We start from the raw sequence: 21359 nt of genomic DNA on the forward strand, positions 1-21359 counted from the left end.
TCTTTGTACTCCCTCTATGGCAAGGATGTCTTTCCTCAGATTAGGGGACCAAAACTGTACATAATACTCCAGGTGTGGTCTCACCAAGGCCTTGTACAACTGCAGTAGTACCTCCCTGCTCCTGTACTCGAATCCTCTTGCTATAAATGCCAGCATATCATTCGCCTTTTTCACCACCTGCTGTACCTGCATGCCCACTTTCAATGACTGGTGTATAATGACACCCAGGTCTCGTTGCACCTCCCCTTTTCCTAATCGGTCACCATTCAGGTAATAATCTCTTTTCCTATTTTTGCCACCAAAGTGGATAACTTCACATTTATCCACATTAAATTGCATCTGCCATGAATTTGCCCACTCACCCAATCTATCCAAGTCACCCTACATCCTCTTAGCATCCTCCTCACAGCTAACACTGCCGCCCAGCTTCGTGTCATCCGCAAACTTGGAGATGCTGCATTTAATTCCCTCATCCAAGTCACTAATATATATTGTAAACAACTGGAGTCCCAGCACTGAGCCTTGCGGTACCCCACTAATCACTGCCTGCCATTCTGAAAAGGTCCCGTTTATTCCCACTCTTTGCTTCCTGTCTGCTAACCAATTCTCTATCCACATCAATACCTTACCCCCAATACCGTGTGCTTTAAGTTTGCACACTAATCTCCTGTGTGGGACCTTGTCAAAAGCCTTTTGAAAATCCAAATATACCACATCCACTGGTTCTCCCCTATCCACTTTACTAGTTACATCCTCAAAAAATTCTATGAGATTCGTCAGACATGATTTTCCTTTCACAAATCCATGCTGACTTTGTCCGATGATTTCACCGCTTTCCAAATGTGCTGTTATCACATCTTTGATAACTGACTCCAGCAGTTTCCCCACCACCGACGTTAGGCTAACCGGTCTATAATTCCCCGGTTTCTCTCTCCCTCCTTTTTTAAAAAGTGGGGTTACATTAGCCACCCTCCAATCCTTGGGAACTAGTCCAGAATCTAATGAGTTTTGAAAAATTATCACTAATGCATCCACTATTTCTTGGGCTACTTCCTTAAGCACTCTGGGATGCAGGCCATCTGGCCCTGGGGATTTATCTGCCTTTAATCCCTTCAATTTATCTAACACCACTTCCCTACTAACATGTATTTCACTCAGTTCCTCCATCTCACTGGACCCTCTGTCCCCTACTATTTCTGGAAGATTATTTATGTCCTCCTTAGTGAAGACAGAACCAAAGTAGTTATTCAATTGGTCTGCTATGTCCTTGCTCCCCATAATCAATTCACCTGTTTCTGTCTGTAGGGGACCTACATTTGTCTTTACCAGGCACATGGTTATGAGGAATTTAGAGAATTATAGGCTAAGCACAGGGAAATCGGACTAGCTTGCTGGGCGCAATGGTCAGCATGGACGAGTTGCATTGGACTATTTGACTCTGTGTACCCCATACATGAGTGTAATTGCTCTGACAGTAGAACAAAATGGCCTTCTAAAAGGGGTAATACACAAAATGCTGGAGGACTTCAGCAGGTTAGGCAGCATCTATGGAGAAGAATAACCAGTCAACGTTTTGTGCTGAGACCCTGCATCAGAACTGGAAAGGAAGGGGAAAGAAGTCGGAGAGGGGTATTGGCTAAAGTAGAGAAATGTCTTGGTCGAGGATGCTTTATCTCTGACTTAGTTTACAGCAGGGCTATGGGACTTGGTCAGTAACGGTTGCTGTTTTTATTTGAAAGGCACATTTCTAACTTTATTTTCTTGGCTTTGATTTTTGTTTGGGTCAGTGACTGTTGACAGGACTTGGAATGCTTTGAATTGCAGCTTCAAACATCAGAACTTGACCCTGAGAGCATGCGATCCTTGTTTATCATTTCTCCGACTTGTTTGCAGGAGCCTCGAGAAGGAACTTATGGTGGACTTTGGACCTGACGGAGAATTTTCATACATGTTCAGTCAGTGCTATGAAATGACAACAAATGAGTAAGTGGCATCTTTTTCTTTTATTTTTCCCCTGTGCGTGCTCATTTTTTTGATGTGTCCCAATGTTTTGGGTTTTAATGTAACTGGAAATTGTCTTCAAGGATGGAACCAAAACTCAAACCAGTCCGGAGTCCAACTATTTTTTTTAACTTTTTTTTTGCGTTCCATGCACTACTCAACAGTGGCTGAGAGTTATTTTGTAAAGTAAATGGTTCTGATCTGGATAGTCACAGACTTTCCTGGCATGATTCAACCACTGATGTTTCATTAGAGCACACACCCAGTGCCCCCTCATGCTTCATATACTCTGATCAGGCTACTAGGCTGTGATTCTAGAGTTGCTTGATCTGGAAATGAGTGGTAAAACCATGGAGTGTGTTGAATCTATGGATGATATTGTTCATAAGGTTCTTTGGAAGTCAAGAATGAGGTGCAAATCTTCCTGCAACTTTTTAATTAGACATTCATAACATAGAAATAACAGTAAAGCACAGTGAGCAAGTAACACAGCAGCAGGTGACAACTCTAACTGTAACCAAGACTTAACAAGAAAACCTGCCTCGTGGTTGGTCTTTATACTAATACTGTAACTGGTTGAAGTTGAAGAGATAAAGAAACCTCTGGGATCTGAACTGCCTGTGAGATGCCAAGGACAGTTTTGAGTTACGTTGCTGTGATGCAGGCGTAGAGACAATGAAACTACTGAAATACAGAATCAGCTATACTACAAATTACTGAAAGCCCATTAAACGTTTACCGACAAACGGGTGATTATACAAAACGTAGGGAAAGTTAAGCCACAAGATAAGTAACAGTTGAAACCCTAATCTAAGGATAGAACTCATTAATTGGTTATCCACAACTCACTTGAATTCCATTACAAATCATTGGAATCCATTGCCTGAGTGATGATGAGCTTTTGTAACGACGCTAACAAATCTCTTTTGCTTGCGCAGCGCTACGTGCCGGTGATGCAGCTGTATGGAGTTATTTGTTGCACCTGTGCATATAACAATAAACTCAACTTCGGTTTGGGTTGGACCTACAATGGAATAGATTCTTTTACCGTCACATTTGCATCATGGGTTGGATCCTGCAGACCTGTAATTATCACCCAAGCTTTACAAACTCCACTTACCTGAGGACAATAGGATCATGTGCTGCATATCAGGTGTAAATATCCCACTCAGTTTTAGTCTGTGCACCCCCCACCCCCCTTGATTGGTACTGATTAGTTTAGCACAGTAGAAATCTTATAGGTTCAACATTCAGATGTTCTGGCAGCTATTGACATTTAGATAAAGTTAGAAAGCATTGAAAGTAATTTAAAGCTTTGGAAATTAGACAGGGCAAAATAATAACTTTTGCAGATGGCGCTAGAATAGGTGGTATTGTTAGTGAGGAAATTACATCTTGTTTAGAGGTGTAGATGAGTGGCATATGGAGTTTACTTCAGGTGAGTATGAGGTGTTGCATTTTGGAAAATCCTATCAAGGAAGGACGTTCAAATGAATGGTGAGGTAGAACAGAAAGATCTTGGAGTTAGGTACACAGTTCCCTGAAAATAGTCACAGATAGAAAGGGTAGTGAAGAGGGCTGTTGGTGTACTGACCTTAATCAGTCAGGGCATTGAATAGGGAAGATATATTATTTGTATAAGAATCTGGTGAGGCTGCACTGAGTATTGTGTTCATTTTTGGTCACTCCATTATAGGAAAGATGTTACTAAACTCGGTAGAGCGCAGAAAAGATTGACAAGGATGTTGTCAGGACTCAAGCGACTGAGTTGGAGAGAGGTTGGACAGGCTAGGACTACTTGAAGCATAGGACAATATAAAGCAATCTTATGGAGATTTTTTAAATTATGAGGGGCCTAGATCAGGTGGATGGTAAGTCTTCCCCAGAGTAGGGTAATCAAAAACAATAGGGCATTGGCTTAAAGTGAGCGAGGCAAGGTTTAAAAGAAAAGCAATTTTTTCAACAGAAAGGGTGATCGGTACACGAATTGAGCTACCTGAAAATAGGTTGAGGCAGGTAATAATGCCTTTGATAAGACACTTGGAAAGGTGCATGGATAGGAAAGATTTAGAAGGTTATGGGCCAAATGAAAGTAAATGAGACTAGCTTGGAAGGGAATCTTGGTTGCCATTGATTTGTTGGGCCATAGGGCCCATTTTTCATGCTGTATAACTCTAAATATCTGTGCTTTCCCTATTTAAGTCTGTACCTGCAAACTAGTGAATTCATTTAGACCTCAGATCACATGGGATGTTTGTCATTCCAGCAGTTTGTATGCTGTAAATTGAAACAGACTCGCATGTTATGATTTTTGTAGCATGCATTGCTTTCAGCACGAACTTGATCCTACTTTTTATACATTTACACTTGTATGTACCGACATAATTTCTACATAACAATTTCTGTAGGAAAATAAAATCATAGAGATGTCAAAATAATCCTTGATCACATTTCTAATTGAATCCATTTAACCAAATGTTTCAAAAGGCTTCTGCATCAAAGAGGTGTACTTTATGTTAGAGTTTTTGAAATTTCAACACATGTATTAATATGCACTTTTGCAACCTTATAATTCATGAAGCATCCATCATGAGGCATTCCCATCATCCAGGCCATGTTCTCTTTCCACTGCTGCCACTGGGAAGGACGTACAGAAGTCTTGGGTCCCACACCACCAGGTTCAGGAACAGTAATTACCCTTCAATCATCAGGCTCCTGAACTAGAGGGGATAACTTCACTCACTTTAACTCTGAACTGATTCCATAACCTGTGGACTCATTTTCAAGCACTCTACGACTCATGTTATCAATATTATTTATTTGGTTATTCATTTATTTATTTATTTGCATCGTTCTGGTTGTTTGTCAGTCTGTGTATGTGTTTTTTATTGATTCTATTGTAGTTTTTTTGTTCGACTGTAAATGTCTGGAAGGAAAAATCTCGATCAAATTTCATGGTGACATATACATACTGTGGGATAATAAAGTTACTTTGAACTTTTGAACACAGCAAAACGTGCAGTCCCTTTCACAGGAATATTGCTAAGTAAAAGCTATCCAATATAGTGGTATTCAAAAAAAGTTTGGTTTTTACAGCATTTCTTGTTTTTAACTTCCCTCTTAAGAGGAAGAAAGCAGAAAATTTTTGAACAATAAGCGATCAGTTGGGGGAACTCAGCAGGTTGAGCAGCATCTCATGAGGAATGGAATTGTCAATCTTTTGGGTCAAGACTTTACATCAGGACCAGGTGCTGCTCAACCAACTGAGTTCCTCCCGCAGATTGTTTGTTGCTGCAGATTTTAACATCTGCAGCCTCTTGTGGCTCCAGAACATTTGAGCTAGACTTCCAGAGAAGGTGTGACTGTCAGCTGCTGAGTAGAATCTTTGTGTTCAGAGTAGTATCCTGGAATTTTGTAGAGCCAGTTAGGGAGATGTGGAGGATGGAACCAAAGTTTGAAAATAAGGATTGGGTCATCGAGTTTCAGGGTTGGAGTTCCGTGCAACTGGAGGCATGAGTGACGGTGGCCCACTAGGTACACAGATCAGCGAGACAGGAGTTCAAGGCTTAGTGTTCAGGGTCCCGTCATCGGAGAGTCCAGTGTTCAAAGCCATAGTGTTTGGGTCTTCATCCAGGATCCTTATTCATTGTCATTGGCAAGTTCTGGGGTCTATCCCAAAGATCAAACCCCTATAGTCAATTGAAAGTCTAAAAGTCAAGACTGGGTGGCCAGAGCATTTGGGGAAGTCAAAGCCCAATGTCTGTGAACATTGGAGGTTGGAGATGGCCTGTCCTGGAGTTATAGGACTGTGTGTGTGCGCATGGGTTGGTGGGAGGGAGGAATGGGGCTTGTTTTTGCTGTTCTTGTGTTTTGCTTTGCTGTGTTCTGTGTTGTTCTGCCTAGTGTTGTGGGCATACTATTCTGGCGTCAGAATGTGTGATGACACTTCCAGGCTGCACTCAGCACATCCTTGGGTACATTGGTTGTTAACGCAAATGACGCATTTCACTGTGTTTCAATGTACACGTTAGATCAAATGAATCTCTTCTGGGAAGAGAGCTTTAAAGTCAAACTTTGCTTCTGGGAATTAGTTCTGTCATTAAGCACGTCGATGATGGGTCACCAGTACTTGCTGTAAGTTGACAACTGAGACGTGGCCAGACTGACCAGCGAGACCAACGCTGATGCCCAAGGCTGATTGAGAAGTAGTTTGTCAGAAGGTTTTTACTTATTTGGACACTGTGCTATTTGGGGTTACTGTTTTTCAGTGAAATTGTCCCAATTTTGCCCCTGCAGACACAAGAGATGGATTAGCTTTACTTGTCACATGTACATCAAGGATCAACTTTATTAACCATTTACCTTTTACATGTACATATTAGGAATTTGCTGTATTGGCGCAAAAACAATAACATTCAACAGTTATAAAGAATAAATTATAGGAAAAAAGGTTGGAGGTTAAAGAGCGGTTGTGAACTCTTTATTCCCCTACATAGATTCTGTCTGATCTGCAGAGTTCCTCCAGCATTTTGTGTGTGTAACACTCTCAAGGTAGTCATTTACAAACCTACGGATCTGTGGAAATTCAAGTGTGGACAACCAACCAGTAAACTCAAGAATATGGGTTTAAGATGGCGCTAGTAAAGCACAGCGATGACTTGCTGGCAGTAAATAGACCCAGTAATTACTTTATACCTCACACTTTTCTCAAAAAACGATTACTATAATCAATAGATTCCAATTTCCCTTTTGGAGTTGTGCTTTTGAACCGTCTGTACAAACTGGCATTTTTTGTGGTGCGAACTGAAGTCTTGAAGGTGTAGGACAATTGCGTCTTGGTGTGTAAGGCCAAATGGAAGCAGTGGCCGGGCCCGAGGGCAGGGAACGAGCCAATGTTTGGCGATTGCTGGAGTGGACAGAGTTGTTTCGAGATGGCAGAACTGAAGTGCAGAACGGGGATCTGGGACAGAGAGCGAGGAGCGATCTGCTGTTCAGTCGATTTAAGCACCAGGCCAGATGAGAAGGGTCAGGCATGGGCCGAATTGAGCCAGGTTCAAGAGTGAGAAAAAACCCAAGGTTTGATTGATTTAAGTGCCGGACCAGATTGAGTATGCTGAGTACGGGCAGAATCGAGTCGGTGGGGCCTGGGCCTGAGAGCACATCGAAGCAGCAGAGACTGGGTCCAAGAGTGAGGTACAACCCGAGCTTTGGTCAATTTAAGCCCCGGGCCAGATTGCGAAGGTCAGGGTGTTGGGGCTGGAGTTGAGGGACAGGCTGGTGTTCACCTGACAGGCAGGTTTACTTGTTTCTGTGCTGAACTGAGGCTGTGGCCTGCAGCTAACAGCTCCTGAATCGGCCAGGACCGGCTTCCTCAATTCACCTCAAGTGGACTCACTTTGCTCAATTTCAGTTCTGAATGTTATTTGTTTAGTTTTATTGTTTGCGTGATTTTTTTTGTGCACATTGCAATATGACCATGTTTTTTAATGTGTTTTATTGGGTTTCTTTGTTTTGTAGCCGTCTGTGGGGAGATGTATCTCAAAGTTGTATTTAGCATATATAGTTGTACATATACTAAATGTGGTAAATGTACTGTGAATTTTGAACTTTGAAGTTGCCAGTTGGTAGATATGAGAGTAATGGGAGCTGTTTGGGATTCTGTTTAAACATGGGTTCCTTTTCTTGCAGGTATATCTACAAACTCTGTCCATTCAACAAAGTGGCACAAAAACCAAAGCATGGAGGTGCAGAAACTAGTCTTGGGTAAGATAATTGTGGAGCTGTTCCTGAGCTTACTGTTTTTGCTGTTCCAAAATTAGAAAATAATATGGGCGGGCACTCTGAATAGTTTCCATTGGGATTACTGTGCATGAACTTTGCTAGCTGCTATAGCTGTGATTTAGAAGGGGTAAAGGAAGCCACGAACAGTATATTGGTGCTCTAATACTGCCTTTTGTTCATTGGGTATATTTAAAGTGGAAATTGTTAGGTTCTTGATTAGTAAGGACATTCAAGGTTACAGGGAGAAGACAGGAGAATGGGGTTGAGAGGGATAATAAATCAGCCCAATGGAATGGCAGAACAGACTCGATGGGCTGAATGGCCTAATTCTGCCCCTATGTCTTGTGGTCATTCAGAAACCATTATTATCATCAAGGGTGTCCAATTCCTTGATGATCATCCAGGCCACTTAGTTGTCTGATGACACTATCAGCTTAAAACACAGACCTTAGCTTGCAGTTATACTTGTATATTTATGTATATGATGTGAAGTATTTCATCAGAGTATGGCAATAAGTGTAAAACAAATGCCTTCAAGTGCTAGTGGACAGGAAGTCTCAGCAGAGCAGGCAGTATATCTGAAGGGAGAACCCAGTGGGCAGTCCTTGCAACACACACAAAATGCTGGAGGAACTCAGCAGGCCAGGCAGCATTTTTCAGTCGACGTTTTGGGCTGAAACCCTTCTACAAGACTGGAGAAAAAATGCTGAGGAGTAGATTTGAAAGCTGGGGGAAGGGGAGAGAGAAACACCAGGTGATAGGTGAAACCTGGAGGGGGAGGGATGAAGTAAAGAGATGGGAAGTTGATTGGTGAAAGAGACAGAGGGCCATGGAAGAAAGAAAAAAGAGGGGAGGGTGTAGGAGCACCCGAGGGAGGTGATTGGCGGACAAAGAGATAAGGTGAGAGAGGGAAAAGGGAATGGGAAATGGTGAACGGGCAGGGCAGGGGCGCAAAGAAGAGAGCATTACTGGAAGTTTGAGAAATCGATATGTATGCCATCAGGTTGGAGGCTACCCAAATGGAATATAAGGTGTTGTTCCTCCAACCATTCGCTAGGTTTCAATGAGGTCACCCCTCATTCATCTGAATTCCAGCGAATACAGGCCCAGAGCCATCAAATGCTCTTCACATGACAAGTGATTCAATCCTCAACTCATTTTCGTGAACCTCCATTCAACCCTCTCCAGTTTCAGCACATCCTCTAACATCATCTCCAGTAAAGGTCAGTCCTTTACTGTTTGTTTCACAGCAAGTTCAAGAGAAGGACAAAACGGTGGGAGTGTTGGTACAAGACAAAGAAGTGAGCTTGGGACAAGTGAATCAGCTAGATAGGTTTTTGAAAGCAGTTTGGTAGTTGAACATCCCCCGATCAGAATCGGGTTTATTATCACTGACATATGTTGTGAAATTTGCTACTTATAGAGTCATTGAAAAGTACAACACAGAAACCTTTTGGCCCATCTAGTCCATGCTGAATCATTTAAGCTGTCTAGTCCCATTGACCTGCATCTGGACCCTAGCCCTCCAATCCCCTGCCATCCTTGTACCTGTTCAAACTTCTTTTAAGCATTGAAATTAAGCTGGCATGCATCAATTGCACTGGCAGCTCATTCCACGCTTTCACGACCCTCTGAGTGAAGAAATTTCCCTTCATGTTCTACTTAAACTTTGTACCTTTCACCCTTAACCCATGGCTTCAACTGTAGTCCCATCCAACCTCAGTGGAAAAATGCCTGCTTGCATTTACCCTACCAATGCCCCTTATAATTTTGTATACCTCTATTAAATTTCCCCTCATTTTCTATCTTCCAAGGAGTAAAGTCCTAACCTATTCCATCTTTTATAACTCCCCAGTCGTGGCAACATCCTGGTAAATTTTCTGCCTTGCCTTCATCAACTTTCCTGGTAATTTCCTTGTAAAAACTCTATAAGATTGGTTAGATATGACGCACCACACACAAAGCCATGCTGACAGATTCTAATCAGTTCATGTCTATCCAAATACTCATACACAGTCCCTTAGAATATCTTCCAATAACTTTACCACTACTAATGTCAGCCTCACTGACCTACAATTTCTTGGTTTTTTTGAGGCGTTCTTAAATAGTGGAACAACATTAGCTATCCTCCAATACTCTGGTACACCACCTGTATTAAGGATGATTTAAATGTCTCTGCTAGGACCCCTGAAGTTTCTGCACTTGCCTCTCCCATTGTCCTTGTCAGGCTGTGGGGATTTATCCACCCTAATTTGCCTCAAGACAGCAAAAACCACCTCCTCTGCAATCTATACAGGGCCCATGAACTGGCTGCTATTTTGCCTCATTCCTATAGACTGTGTCTGTCTTCTGAGTAAATACAGATGGAAAAATCCATTTAGGATTCCCCCACCACTTCTGGCTCCGCATATAGATTCTGATCTTCTAGAGAGCTAATTTTGTCTCTTGCAATTCTTTCTGTGGAATCCCTTAGAATTCTTCTTCACCTTGTCTGCTTGGGTAACTTCATGCCACCTTTTAGCCCTCCTAATTTCTTTAAGTGTTCTCCTGCATCTCTTATACTCCGTAAGCACCTCATTTGTTTCTACCTGCTATGCACCTCCTTAACCATAGCTTCAATATCTCCCGAAAACCAAGGTTTCTTAAACCTGTTATCTTTACTTTTTATTCTGATAGACACGTACAATCTTTGTTCTCTTAATATTTCACTTTTGAAGGCCTCCCATTTTACCAAGTGCGTGTTTTCCAGAAAACAGCATGTTCCACTCCACACTTGCCAGATCCTTTCTGATATCATCTTCCATTTAGAATCTCAACCCACAGACCAGACCTATCTCTTTCCATATTTACTTTGGAGCTAATGGCATTATGATCACTAGATGCAAAGTGTTCCCCTACACAAGTTTCTGTCACCTACCATAAGATGTAGGAGCAGAATTGGGCCATTTGATGCTGTGATTTCCCCTTGAGGAAGCCATGCTGACTATGGCCTATTTTACCATGTGCCTCAAAGTACCCTGAGACTTCAGCCTTTGTAATCGACTCCAACATCTTCCCAACCACTGAGATCAGACTAACTGCCTATCGTTTCCTCCTTCTGTCTCTCTCCCTTGAAGAGTGGAGTGATGTGATGTTTTTCTTAACTGGTAAAGCCACCCATCCCACCTTAATCTACCCCCCCCCACTCTGTTGCATCTAAAACAATGGAACCCCAGAATTTTGAGCTGCCAGTTCTGCCCCTCCAGCAACCAAGTCTCTCTAATGGCTACAATATCATAATACTATGTGTTGATCCATGCCCTGAGCTCATCTGCCTTTCCTACTATTCTGGCATTGAAATAAAAGCAGCCCAGGACATTAACCGCACTGTGCTAAGCCTTTTGATTCCCAATTTTGTGTAAGGTCTTAACATCTCCCTCCGCAATCTCTTCGCTGTCTGTTCTGGCAATCTAATTCCCATTCCCCTGCAATTCCAGTTTTAACCTCCCCACTGCTCCCTTGCAGCAGTACAGTACTTAAAATATACTGTGATTTATAATAAATGTAAATTTTTAATTAAATAAGCGCACAAAGAGAGCAGAATTGTGAGGTAGTGTTGATGGGTTCATGGACCATTCAGAAATATGACTGAGGGGAAGAAGCTACACGCCATATGCAGCCTTGAAGCCACTCACCTGGATGATGTCTTCATTGTTGCTGGTGACTTCAATCATGCCGACTTAAAAACTGTCTTGCCAAAGTACTAGCAACTTGTCAACTTTGCAACCAGAGAAGAGGACATATTATATCTTTTTTTTAACCAACATTGAGGCACTTACAAGGCTAGCCCCTGCCCTCACTTCGGATTCTCAGACCACATATCCATTTTGCTAATCCCTGCATAAACAAGAAAACCAGTTCACGGGGAGATGAGGAGCTGGCCAGAAGATGTGACCTCAGCACTGCAGGACTGTTTCGAAAGCACAGACTGGAACATATTGAGGGAGGTGGCTACCTACGATCATCACGACAACATTGATAAGTATGCAGGATCAGTGAATGGCTAAATAGGAAAGTGCATTGAGGATGTTACTGTGATTAAACACTACACTGCCAAGGCAAGCCAGTAACCATGAATGACTGCAGAGGTTGGTGCACTGCTTAGGGATTGGGGGTAGTGCCTTCAGATCGGGGACAGGACAACTCTAGCAAATAAAAGCTAACACTGTTTTTGCCTTATTTACTACTGACTGAACCTGTAAGTTAACCTTTAGGGAATCCTGTGCTAGGTCTCCCAAGTCTCTTTGCACCTCCAATTTCTGAATTTCTTTTTCCTCATTTAGAAAATGCTCAGTGGGCTGTTCAACATCTGTGGAGAAAAGACCGTTAATCCAGTTGTGACCTGCAACATTTGTTGGCTGTTTCTAGTACAGGTCGACCTTCACTGATCTGGCACTATTAGGACCTGAGGAGTGCCGGATTAGTGAAAATACCGAATTACCAAAGGATCGCATTAAGCATAATCAGTGCCGGATTATCAAAGGAACCGGATTACTGGTAGTCGGATTAGTGAAGGTTGACCTGTACTGAAAATCTGGAAAATACTTTTTTGCTTTAGCACGGAAGAGATTTCCCTATATTGACTGAATAATAACCCCTTTTGTCAGTAAGCAATTCAGTTCTGCTATATGAAAAAAATGCAATGGCATTAAAGTATGTCAGTTTTAAAAATGAAGTTATTAAATATTTAAACATTTTGTAAACATCTTGAATCAGGTTGAAACTTTTTACCCTCGCCTTCAGTAAGATTTCTAAAACCACCTATGCGAATCTATTTGTTGTAATATAGAAACATAGAAAATAGGTGCAGGAGTAGGCCATTCGGCCCTTCGAGCCTGCACCGCCATTTATTATGATCATGGCTGATCATCCAACTCAGAACCTTGCCCCAGCCTTCCCTCCATACCCCCTGACCCCTGTAGCCACAAGGGCCATATCTAACTCCCTCTTAAATATAGCCAATGAACTGGCCTCAGCTGTTTCCTGTGGCAGAGAATTCCACAGATTCACCACTCTCTGTGTGAAGAAGTTTTTCCTAATCTCGGTCCTAAAAGGTTCCCCTCTATCCTCAAACTGTGACCCCTCGTTCTGGACTTCCCCAACATCGGGAACAATCTTCCTGCATCTAGCCTGTCCAATCCCTTTAGGATCTTATACGTTTCAATCAGATCCCCCCCTCAATCTTCTAAATTCCAACGAGTACAAGCCCAGTTCATCCAGTCTTTCTTCATATGAAAGTCCTGCCATCCCAGGAATCAATCTGATGAACCTTCTTTGTACTCCCTCTATGGCAAGGATGTCCTTCCTCAGATTAGGGGACCAAAACTGCACACAATACTCCAGGTGTGGTCTCACCAAGGCCTTGTACAACTGCAGTAGTACCTCCCTGCTCCTGTACTCGAATCCTCTCGCTATAAATGCCAGCATACCATTCGCCTTTTTCACCGCCTGCTGTACCTGCATGCCCACTTTCAATGACTGGTGTATAATGACACCCAGGTCTCGTTGCACCTCCCCTTTTCCTAATCGGCCACCATTCAGATAATAATCTGTTTTCCTATTTTTGCCACCAAAGTGGATAACTTCACATTTATCCACATTAAATTGCATCTGCCATGAATTTGCCCACTCACCCAACCTATCCAAGTCACCCTGCATCCTCTTAGCATCCTCCTCACAGCTAACACTGCCGCCCAGCTTCGTGTCATCCGCAAACTTGGAGATGCTGCATTTAATTCCCTCATCCAAGTCATTAATATATATTGTAAACAACTGAGGTCCCAGCACTGAGCCTTGCGGTACCCCACTAGTCACCGCCTGCCATTCTGAAAAGGTCCCGTTTATTCCCACTCTTTGCTTCCTGTCTGCTAACCAACTCTCCACCCACACATATTATTTATTTATTTTAAAATCCTTTGTCAGTTTAAGTAAACAACCCATATACCTGCATGTATTTATAGAGGCAGTCCAAGTCTAAGCTTAAAAGTTGTGAAAAGTCATGCCTTGTATAATGGACTTTGTTTTGCTGTTCTGATTTTCCGAAGTGATGTCTTTAGTAAAAAAGCAGAAATATCAGATGCAGGTGAATGGCATCTGAACAAAATGAAAATAGCATTAAGATTGTCAGCTATTATGCGTCCTGCTCTGGTAAAGCTAAAGTACTCCCATTGCTGAAATTGAGTACATAAAGCCTTGTATTTGGCAACTGAGAAAGATTGTTTAATGGGGCAATTTACATTCCAGCCCTTAACTTTTCCCAGGTGTATTCAGTGCTCTTCCTGCAGCTCTTACTTAAAGATTTAAGGAATAGCTTTATTTGTCACATGCAGTGAAATGTGGTGTTTGCATCAATGACCGACACGGTCCGGGGATGTGCTGGGGGCAGCCCGGAAATGTCACCATGCCAACCCTTCTAACTAACCCTAACCAGTATGTTTGGAATGTGGGAGACAACCGGAACACCCGGGGAAACTGACGTCATCATGGGGAGGATGTGCAAAGTCTTTACAGACGGAGGTGGGAATTGAACTTGGGTTGTTGGCGCTGCAGAATGTTGTGCTAATCACTAAACTACTCTGCTGCCCTGCGGCTTACCTTTTCAGAGTGAAGGAATTTCATTGAAGTACAGAACTGGGAGATGTCCTGATCTAAAATATCCACCTGCTTTCTGATGACATGGAACTCTACACCATAGAAGGAAGGCGTACACATGCTGAACATCGTCTGATTTTGAAATAATCCTCTGACTAAACTTCTGCATACCACAGTTCTCAAGGAAATGTCAGATTGCATAGCGGGAGAGGGAGTTCAAAAGGAGCAAGCAGAGGCAGTTGGAACATTCTGCGTACCACAGGTCCAGAGGAGATGTTGGATTGTGTAGTGGGGAATAGAGCTAAAAGTAAGAGTTGAAGGACTCAGGACATTCTGCGAGCAGCATTTCTCGAGGAGATATTGGATTGTGCACATTAGGCACTTAGCAAGGGCCAATTTTAAAAAGAAAAGTTCAAAAGCAGAGTCTGAGTAGCATTCAAAGCATTGTCTGAGTAGACCACTGTTAGAGAGGAGAGCTGGGGTTTGGCTCGTAGAGGAAAAGGCTGTAGATAGATTTTTTCGTTTAAGTTTTCTATCTTTCTTTCCAGGCAGGATAGTGGAATGCTCCTCTTGCAGAACGTTGGAAGGCAGGGAGACTTACAATGTCCCTTGCGATGATACCTGCAAGAACTGCATCCAGTGCAGCTTCTTTAAGACCATATTAAAGAATTGAAGCTGGGACAGGATCATTTGGGAGGCTGAGGGGTTGATTGACAGGCGATACAGGGTGGTAGTCACACCCAAAGTGCAGGATGGGGAAAGAGGATAGGCAGCCTGTGCAGAGTAACCCCTTTGGCTGTTCCCAAACAGCAAGTATACTGCTTCGGTTACTAGTGGGGTGGGGGGAATGACCTAGCAGAGGAAAACCATAGCAGTTCATTCTCTGGCACTGAGTCTGGCTTTATGGCTCAGAAGGATATTGGAGAGCAGTGGATTAGTGTTTTGGGGATTCCACAGTTCAAGGAGCAGACAGGAGATTGTGGATGTGAAAGAGACATCCAAAGGGGAAATCTTGCCTGACAGAACTGATGGAGTTCTTTGAGGAAATAACAAGAAGGATAGACAAAGCCCGCTGGTGGCATAGTGGCATCAGTGCCGGACTTCGGAGCGAAGCCATCCGTGCTGGGTTGAGCATCAAGCTAGCAACTGAGCCTCGTAAAAAAAGAAAGAAGAAATGCTGTCGTGATGATGATCCCCCCCCCTCCCCCCCTCCCCAGCATGCCACACATGAGGCTGCACAACAAGATAAGTTATTACAAGGAAGATAGAAGATTTGCTGATTAGCAGGAAGCAAAGAGTAGGAATAAAGGGAGTGTTTTCTTGTCAGTTGCTGGTGACTGGTAGTGTTCTGCAGGGGTCAGTATTGAGACTACTTGTTACATTATATGCCAATAATTTGGATGATGGAATTGATGGCTTTGTGGCCAAGTTTGTGTATGATACGAAGATGGGTGGAGAGACGGGTAGTGTTGAGGAAGCAAGGTGTCTGCAGAGGGACTTAGACAGTTTAGGAGAATGGGCAAAGAAGTGACAGATGGAATATGGTATAGGGAAGTGTATGGACATGTACTTTAGTAGAAATAAAGGCATGTCCTGTTTTTTAAATGGGGAGAAAATTCAAAGATCAGAGGTGCAAAGGGACTTGGGAGTCCTTGTGCAGGATTCCCTAAAGGTTAACTAACTGGTTGAGCTGGTGATAAGGAAGGCGAATGAAATGTTAGCATTTTGAGGGGATTAGAATATAAAAGCGAGGAGGAAATGCTATGGCTTTCTAAGGCATTGGTCAGACCACATTTGGAGTATTGAGAGCAGTTTTGGCTCCGTATCTAAGAAAAGGTGCTGGCGTTGGAGAGGGTCTGGGGAGATTCATGAGAATGATTCTGGGAATGAAAGAGTTATTATATGAGGAGCATTTGATGAATCTGTGCCACTACTCACTGGAGTCATAAGAATGTGTGGGACTTGATTGAAACGTGTCAAATGTTGAAAGGCCTAGATAGAGTGGATGTGAAGAGGATGTTTCCTATAGTGGGGAGTCTAAGACCAGAGGGCATGGCCTCAGAATAGAGGGACATCCATTTGTAACAGTGTTGAGAAAGAATTTCTTTAGCCAGCGGCATGATGAATCTGCAGACATTATTGACACAGGCGGCTGTAGTTGTTGGGTATATTTAAAGTGGAGGTTGTTGGTCCTTGATTTGTCAGGGCATCAAAGGTTACAGGGAGAAGGCAGGATAATGAATCAGCTTTGATGGAATGGCAGAGCAGGCTTTGGACGGAATGGCCTAATTCTGCTCCTATGTCTTAAGGTGTTTTGGTGGTGGTGTCATGATTAATGGACAAACTGAGTGGTCCAAGGTTATTGCAGGACATGTCTTCGTCCAACCACATAGATGCCACAACTGAGAAAGCTCATCAATGCCTCTACTTCCTCAGGTAGCTAAAGAAATCTGCCATGTCCCTGCATTTTTTTGTTTAATCAGTGCACCAGAGGAAGGCATTCTGTCTGGATGTGTCATGATGCCATGTTATGTCTGTGATTACAGAAACCAGCCTCCCATCCATACTTGTTGACATCTCAGTAAAGCAGGCAGCGTAATCAAAAACCCCATTCACTTCAGACAGTTTCTCTTTCCTCTTCCTCCCCCTCCTTCCACCCTCTCTTTGGGCAGAAGATCCAAAAGCCTGAAGGCATATGTTTCCAGGCTCAAGGTCAGCTTCTACCCTGCTGTTATAAAACCACTGAATGGTTCCCAAATGCAGCCCAATAAAGTGCACCTTGACATCACAATTGCCTAGTTATGATCTTGCAACCTACTATCTGCACTGCACTGCACTTCCTCTGTGGCTGTTGCACTTTATTCTGCATTTTGTTACCGTTTTACCTTCTTCTACCTCAATGCACTGTGTAATGATTTGATCCGTATAAACAATGGGCAAGACAAGTTTGTCACTGTAGCTTGGTGCATGTGTCAATAATAAGTTCCATTTCCAACGTGGAGACAGAGTAGTGGTACGCAGCAGTGTAAATGAGGTTAGTAATGGTGAAGTGATATCTATGTGCTCTGATAATTTAGTTTAACTTCATTTATATGTGTCTAATGGCAACAATTTTGTTCCTTGCAGTGTGTGGGGTTCATGGGCTGGCCCGGAAGACAACAAATTCAGTGTCATGAAATATGAACATGGCACAGGGTGCTGGCAGGGGCCCAACCGATCCACCACTGTAAGTACAACAGCACTCTGAGTAATCTGTTGTGACGTACGTGATTCAGTGCCGCTGGATCTTCTGGTTAAGATGGCGCCGAGCTGTGGTCTCCGTCGAGGCTGTGCCTTGGACTTGATTGTATTGTATTCTAGGTTTGTTGGGGTTGTTTTGAGGACAGAGAGGGGAGTTAAGGGTCAGGTTAGGATTTAGGAACGGGGATTTGGGTTTTAGAGATCAGGCTGGAGTCTAGTCCTCCGCTCTACACTCAAAGACCAGCGATCAGGTAGATGACGATATCAGACTAGAAAACACTATTGGTGAAGACCAGTGAGTACAAGGGGTGGTACCTAACCCTTCCCTGGCAGGATTGGAAAGTCCATGCAGGCAGGTGGTTTCAGGGCCAGTGACCCCTCGGGTATGCAAGTTCAGAGTTCAAGGTCCCGTCATCTGAACTTGCTCTGTCAGTGTGGAGTGTACTATGTAGGTTTAGCTGTCAGTAATCATTTGATTTAGCAGCTCCACCTGTGTGTTCAGTTCTGAGTTGAAGGCTTCAAATTCACATATACATCAAAACATGCGGTGTAATGTGTCTTGCGTTTGTATCCAACTTAGCATGCCCACAACGTTCAGTAGAACAACATAAGCAACAACAACAACAACCACAAAATGAAACAACAAGCCCCTTTCCCACCCTCCCACACATACAGATAGACCTCTAACCCCAGGACAGGCCACCTCTGTGTCTCTGACCTTCAGTCCCTGGCCCAGACTCAGACATCAGGCTTCCAACCTCGGATTCAAAGATATCAGGCCTTGGCCTTGGACTCTCAGATTCAGATTCTCAGATGTTCACTGGAGATTTTCTCATCCACAGCCCAATGAGGAGTAGACAATTGAAAGGAGGGTACATTATTATTTAACCTGTTCATAAGGTTTAAGGCACTTGTAAATTACCTACAGGTGAAGCTTTCTTGTGGTAAAGAGACTGCCGTACTGTCGACCTCAGAGCCCAGCCGGTGTGAATACCTGATGGAATTTTCAACTCCAGCCTTCTGTCAGGAAGTTCAAGATGGCGGCTCAGAACATGATGAACTTTGAGCCCTGTGTGGTGGATGTAACAGGTGAGAAAGGCTGAGGACAGCTTACAGCCCTAATGAAGGAGCTCAGACAAAATTTCAACTGTTTACTCCCCTCCATAGATGGTGTATGTCCTGTTGAATTCGTCCAGTATTTTGTGCATGTTGTTCAATGTTTCCAGCATCTGCAGGATCTCTTGTGTTTACAGTCTTAACCTTTTTTCCTACTGTTTGTTACTCAGCCAGCTGGGCTTAGTAATTTAGTGAGCCAAGCTTCCCCCTTGATCAGAATCTGGTTTATTGTCACTGATATATGGCAGGACCCTTAGCAGTATTGATGTACAGAGAGAGTTTGAGGTATAGTTCCATAGCTCCTTGAAATTGGCTGCATAAGTTGAAGGGGTGATAAAGAAAGTCCATGGCACACTTGCTATTAGTGGGGGCATTGTTATTAGTAGGGAAGTTATGTTGCAGCTTTATAAAACTTCGGTTTCCACATCTGAAGTACTGCATTTATTTCTGGTTACTCCATTATAGGAAGGATGTGGAGGGTTTGGAGAAGGTGTAGAAGAGGTTTACCAGGATGCTGTTTGGATGGGAGGGTGTATGCTAAAGGAGAGGATGGAAAAACTTATTTTGTCTTTCATAAACAAAATTCTGTAGATGCTGGAAATCCTGATGAAGGGTCTCTGCCTGAAATGTTGACTCTTTATTCCTTTCCATAGTCCCTTCAGTATGTTGTGTTGGGTTGTCTTTCCCTCTGTTCCTCCGCACTACTCGCCATCCTGCCATTAAGTACATCTGAAGCTGTACAATTATAGAACACTGGCTTCATTAACTACTGTGATCAAACCGGTCTGGATGTAAAAGCTATTCAGGAAACTTTTTAGTATTTGTTCTCTGAGTCCTAAATGTGATTGTTCTTTCGTAGATTAATGGATCGTTGTGAAGGAATGGATGAGATGAGATTGGAGCGGCTTGCAGCACTGCCAACCTGGCAAGCATCTCTTCTCGTGGACTTGTTCTTTTAGTTGAAACCCTACCAAATGGACAAATCTCCAAAACCCTCCTTTATTCCTAGAGCATTAAATTGTTCCATCCTTCCCTGCCTTATCCCCAGAGCTAATTGAAACTTTACCAGAGTCTTTTTAATGTGTTCTTCCTTCTTTCATCTATAGATCATGGTGGAACCCAGTCTTGAGCAGAATCTTTGAAATTAAGTTGTAATTTTTTATGATTTTAAAACTTAAGCGGAGAAAAAAATGGTGGACTGGTTTAGAGATGTGGTATATTGGTTGGCCAGTGTTTCTGCAGAAATTACTAAATCACACCTGTTTTTTTACTTGCCCTAGACTTGGTTGTAGACTTGGTGCCTCTGCAAGTTTTTTGAGGAATTTCCTTTCCTCCATGCTCTTCTCTCCCCTCATTCCCACTCCTAGAAGGCAGCTTCCACTATGTTAATACTGGAAGTCCCATCAGTTGTCTGTGCTGTTTCTAATTTGTTTAACTTTCCCTGTTTCCACCCTCCAGCACCACCACCACCACCATCACCATCAAGGTTTTTCTCCTCTTAACAAGTGCTTGAGACCTCAGTGTTGTCTCTCGACGGGAGATCAAGGCAGTCAATGTGATGGGTCTTTTCTAACAGGTGTTTCTTGCTACTCAGCTGGCTGGATTCATGCGGAATGAGAGGTTTCTAGGGGTTTTATTTTCCTTTCACAAGGGGCACGTGGGTTTTCTTTTTATACTTTGCTGTACCATCAGTGCGAAATCCAGAAAGTGTGTATTACTTGAACATGTAATGAGCAGGAGGTCCTGCTATGGTACAGTTTTAGAGTCTAACCATCTTCGGGTGTGTTAACATGCTGCTCACATCTGCTTCTATGTGATGTAACTTTCTGACCCCTCTTCCCGTCCCCACCAGTGTCACGGCAAATATGATTCATATCTGCCCTGTTTAGATACATCTTCAATGCACTTGAGTCAAACCCAGGTTTTGTATGAAGCTCTGGGTGTCTCTGACCAAGCAATTGTCTTAAAAATTTCTTGAGTAGGATCATGGTATTTTTTAAAAATCTGACCAAAACTACCTTTCCATAGGTGACCAAACATCACCAGTTGTTGCCCTATCAGTGATCAGCTGCCTTGTCAGCTATTTACAATTACACGCTGCTGTGGTCAAGAAAAATTATATTAAATGTGTATCTTATGTGACAGAAGAAAATAAACTGGTGACTGGAGCTGGAATTAATTGTTTTCCTTTCACTTATTTGTGTCTTTGTGAAAAACGTTGCATGAGATCAACAAAGTGTTGATTGCACATACAACTGATGCTTCGAAGCACATTGAACAGGCCTTCATGATTGGATTTAACATGTGCCACGCAGGTGGCAGGGTAGCGTAACAGTGCAACACTTTTACAGGAACTGTGATCTGGGTTCAGTCCCGCCGCTGTCTGTAAGGAGTTTGTATGTTGTCCCTGTGACCACATGGGTTTCCTCTGTGTGCTCTGGTTTCTTCCCACATTCCAAAAGACGCAGGTTAAAGTTAGTTTGTTGTGGACATGCCATTGTTGCCTGAAGTAGCTGTTGAACCTGGTCATTCAGATACAGATTTATTTACCACATGTGCATCAAAACATACAGTGAAATGCATCGTTTGTG

The 21359-nt window shown here is 43.0% G+C and overlaps 1 protein-coding gene across 2 annotated transcripts in view; it reads left to right on the top strand.

The window, feature by feature from the left end:
• The window catches only part of prkcsh (PRKCSH beta subunit of glucosidase II), a 114711-nt gene extending 93768 nt beyond the window's left edge, over positions 1-20943 (top strand). For both annotated transcript variants that reach the window (XM_072248167.1, XM_072248168.1), the window contains 5 exons: positions 1894-1983; positions 7690-7764; positions 17539-17638; positions 18581-18741; positions 19628-20943. In XM_072248167.1, coding sequence (XP_072104268.1) covers positions 1894-1983; positions 7690-7764; positions 17539-17638; positions 18581-18718 — 403 coding nt within the window. In that variant the 3' untranslated portion in view covers positions 18719-18741; positions 19628-20943. The remainder of the gene's footprint in view (positions 1-1893; positions 1984-7689; positions 7765-17538; positions 17639-18580; positions 18742-19627) is intronic.
• Positions 20944-21359: the final 416 nt, after the last annotated feature.

This window comes from Mobula birostris, chromosome 32 (assembly GCF_030028105.1).
Source record: "Mobula birostris isolate sMobBir1 chromosome 32, sMobBir1.hap1, whole genome shotgun sequence".
Taxonomy (NCBI): Eukaryota; Metazoa; Chordata; class Chondrichthyes; order Myliobatiformes; family Myliobatidae; genus Mobula; species Mobula birostris.